Below are 3,918 nucleotides of genomic sequence, written 5' to 3' on the forward strand. Positions count from 1 at the left end.
GAAAATCACAATAAAATTTTAAATTTTCAGAAAAAAATTTTTTTAGGTTAAAAGGTGCTTTAGGCTCTTAAAAATAATATACCAAAGGATAGAATACAGCAAAAGCGTCGAACTGCCCGAATTTCTCATTCTGCGCCAACGCCTCTCAGGTATGCTCCGAGCGCCTTTTGTGATCCCGGAGCGCGTTAGAATTTATGAGTACGGGCGCAGGTATAACGATAGTTGATATAGTAAAAACTGACCCCCGAAAAGTGTAGTATGTCAAGAATGTCTATAGGGGTCACTATATGCAATATACATTCGAATAAACATGTCATAGCGTCATTCGACTAAACATGACATAGCGTCAGTAAACCGCATGTCGACCGTTGAAAACAACGCTTTTCACGACGCGTGTACGTTTGATAATATTCGAATAAAGTGATAATTAGAAGAAATGAGTGATAAAAATCCGAGTCGCAAAAATAAAGGACAAAAAGGTGATCCTGCCTACGAAAGAAGAAAGAAAGTGAAAAATAAACGACCGCCAAATCGCTATGAAATGGAATGCCCGGAGGATTTGAACGTCAGCGCATCGGCAAAGAAATTGAAAGCCTGAAGTATTCACGACGTTGAAGTGGATTCAACGTTTGGTTATCATCTCGTAAACTTTGTGTCCGTTTTTGCCGCTATTTCAAACGTTGTGATGTGTAAAGTGTGCCATTCTAACTTGAACTTTACTGAGAGCAGCAAACGAGGCTTGGGATTCAAAATTGTTATATCCTGTTGAAAATGCGACAAAACGGAAATACCGAATTCCCCATTTATCAAGAATGCATACGAAATTAATCGCAGAATTGTTATTGCCATGCGATTGCTCGGAATCGGTCTACAAGGCATAAGAAAATTTTGTGCCTTTATGGAACTGCCCCGCCCGGTTTTCCAATCAGTTTATGACAGTATTATTGACCATATTTGTACTGCCACAAAAATAGTTTCCGATAATAGTATGTCAAATGCAGCGATAGAAGAAAAAAGAATTTCTGCCGAGAAAAGAGAAAAAAATGGAATTACTGTCTCGGGCGATGGGTCATGGCGGAAACGCGGCTTTTCTTTTTTATTCGGATTCGTTTCACTCATCGGCTGGGACACAGATAAAATCATAGATGTCGTAGTGAAATCAAAATATTGCAAAGCGTGCGAGTATTGGAAGAAGAAAGAAGATACCGAAGAATACAGTGAATGGTTAGAAAGTCACGCGAACGAATGCCAAGCAAACCACGATGGGTCAGCCGGAAAAATGGAGGTCGATGCAGCCATCGAAATGTTTCAGCGTTCTGAAAAATTACATGACGTACCTACAGTACGGCAGTTACATCGGCGATGGCGACTCAAAAACGTTCAAAGGTATCACGGATGTGATAAGCCGTACAAAAACATAACGGTAACGAAAAAAGAATGCGTAGACCATGTGCAGAAACGCATGGGCACCCACCTTCGTAATTTGAAGAAACGCACGAAAGGCTTGGGCGGAAAAGGGAAACTGACAGGCAAGCTGATTGACGAACTGTCAATATATTTTCGATTAGCCATTCGTAGAAACTGCCAATCTGTAGAAAAAATGAAGATCGCTATATGGGCCACACTGTTTCATAAATTATCTACAGATGACAATCCTCAACATGACGATTGCCCGACTGGAGAAGATTCCTGGTGCTCGTGGCAAAAGGCGAAATCTTTAGGCACTTTGGACACGTATACACACAAACCGCCAATGTCGGATGAAATTTTCAACGCTATTAAGCCAATTTACGAACAACTTACTACGGATGACCTTCTCACTCGTTGCATCGGGGGTTACACCCAAAATAGCAACGAAAATTTCAATTCAACGGTGTGGTCGATGGCTCCAAAAACAATGAATTCCGGTAAGAAAATCGTCGACATTGCAACCAACATCGCTTTGTGTATCTTCAACGACGGACTGATGTCAATCTTATATATTTTTGAGACCATGAAGATGAAAATCGGATTAAATAGTTATCAACTATGCACGGAGGTGGATGAGAAACGCGTACAAAAGGCGGAGCGATCTCTGAGTGACGGCGCAAAACAGGCTCGGATCGATTTAAAAACTGGTCGAAAGGAGAAAGAAGATGAAGAGATGGAATTGGAAGGCCAATTGTATGGTGCAGGCATCGCAGATTAAAGGTATATAAGAATATTCTATGATTTTTCAGTACTTAAAACTTTAAACGCGTTTTTCTCTAAACCACTTTTTTTGAACTTGGAGGAAAGATAACTCGAGCAAATCTTTACCGATCGACTTGAAATTTGGACAGTATATTCGAAACACCTTTCTTTATGGAGCCATGTAGCGGTTTTTTGAAATATTGCTTAGTTTTTGTTTTATCGACAATTTTATGACGTTTTTTTTGCGTTAAATTTGTAACTTTTTTTAAAACGTGCACCATTTTGCGAAAAATCAATATATCGAAAAAATCCTACGTGGCTCTATAGCTGATGTTATATAGAAACTAAAAATTTTTGGTTTTATGTTCCAGGTCAAGAATTAAGGAGGGTTTCTTTCCTCCCATGGACCCCCTTCCGAAAACAGGCGCCTTCGGAAGTGTGCTGCAGAGCCGCCATTTTGAGATATTTTTTATGAAAAAATTACATTTTGTACTTCATTACTAACAATATAAAACCTACTTTACAGATTTTCGATTAATCCTTTCATTGAGCCAAAAAAATATCCCGAAAATATGCCTATTTTTCCGTGCTCTACTGTGATTTCCCCCCTTAAAAAATAAATTTTTATCCAACTTTTTTGAACGGAAAAAAAGCGTTTTTTCGTATCACTTTCTAAAAACACGTGTCAACTCGTGAATTTTAAATATTTTTCGATACTTTTAATTTACGCGATAGCCACGCAAATAAACTTGAAAACTTTATTTTATTCTTTGATTTCTAGCTATTGGTTCTCGAGATATCGTGTCAACCGTTTGGTCATCTCATTTTTTCAACTCTGCGCCTCTCAACTAATTTCTTGGAATTTTGGAAAAATTAATTTAATTTTAATTAAGTTAAAAAAAAGGTAATTATTCAGTATAGGGGACTATTCTTCAATGACCTTGACCTTGAAATATATTGTCAAGGTCATGCCCCCGAGGGACCTTGAACAAATTTTAGCCGTCGCTCGTTGTTGGTTAAAAAGTTGTTACCAAAAAAAGTTTATCAAAAGAATGTGGTTTTAAAGCAAAGAATTTATTTGTAAAACAGACATTCCTAGAAAAAGAACCAAATATATCATCACGCACATTAATTGACTGAACTAATTTTTGCAGAGAGGTGATTCATGTAATTTAATAACTTTCCAGGAAAGGGACCCAAATGTTCCCGTCCGATTTTATTGAGCTTTTAGTATGTTATTCTCCAGACAAAAATAAGCGACACATATTTTGGTGCCCATACGTACTTTTAAGGGGTGAAACATCCTTAGAAAAAATCGGTTTTTCTCTTTCGAAGCGAATATCTCTGAAACTGTAAGAGATAGAAAAAAATTTTTAGAATGAAAATTGAATAAATTTAAGAGTACTCTTTAGAACTATAACAAACAAATTTTTTAAAAATTACATTAGTTTACAAAAAATTTTTTTTCATTTACTTTGGACCGGAATACAAATATAGATTATTAATCTAAAAGGTAAATTTAATTTTATATTAACATATCGGTTACTTGTATATAATAACAGTTACACCATAAGGCCAGGGTTGGGTAGTGCCAAGTTAAAAAGCTAAAAGTTAAGTTAAAAAGTTGAAAAGTTAAATAATTTTAACGTAACTTAGTTACATTTTAGACTCTTAACTTTTTAACTTTATTTAGTTACATTTTATCGATAACTGTTGACTATTTATTTAAATTTTTTGTAGTTAAGT

General features: G+C 36.2%; 1 protein-coding gene across 1 annotated transcript; it reads left to right on the forward strand.

The window, feature by feature from the left end:
- The first annotated feature begins 1,279 nt into the window (after positions 1 to 1,279).
- On the forward strand, positions 1,280 to 2,588 carry LOC108762664 (uncharacterized). Its single transcript, XM_018509749.1, has 2 exons — positions 1,280 to 2,190; positions 2,544 to 2,588. The coding sequence occupies exon 1, from the start codon at positions 1,280 to 1,282 to the stop codon at positions 2,186 to 2,188; it is 909 nt and encodes a 302-aa protein (XP_018365251.1). The 3' UTR covers positions 2,189 to 2,190; positions 2,544 to 2,588.
- The last annotated feature ends 1,330 nt before the right edge of the window (positions 2,589 to 3,918 follow it).

The sequence above is a fragment of the Trachymyrmex cornetzi genome, unplaced genomic scaffold, assembly GCF_001594075.2.
Source record: "Trachymyrmex cornetzi isolate Tcor2-1 unplaced genomic scaffold, Tcor1.1 scaffold314, whole genome shotgun sequence".
In the NCBI taxonomy this organism is placed as follows: domain Eukaryota; kingdom Metazoa; phylum Arthropoda; class Insecta; order Hymenoptera; family Formicidae; genus Trachymyrmex; species Trachymyrmex cornetzi.

Excerpts from the sequence above, each read along its gene's own strand:
- LOC108762664 (XM_018509749.1), top strand. The coding sequence starts at position 1,280 with ATGGAGGTCGATGCAGCCATCGAAATGTTTCAGCGTTCTGAAAAATTA.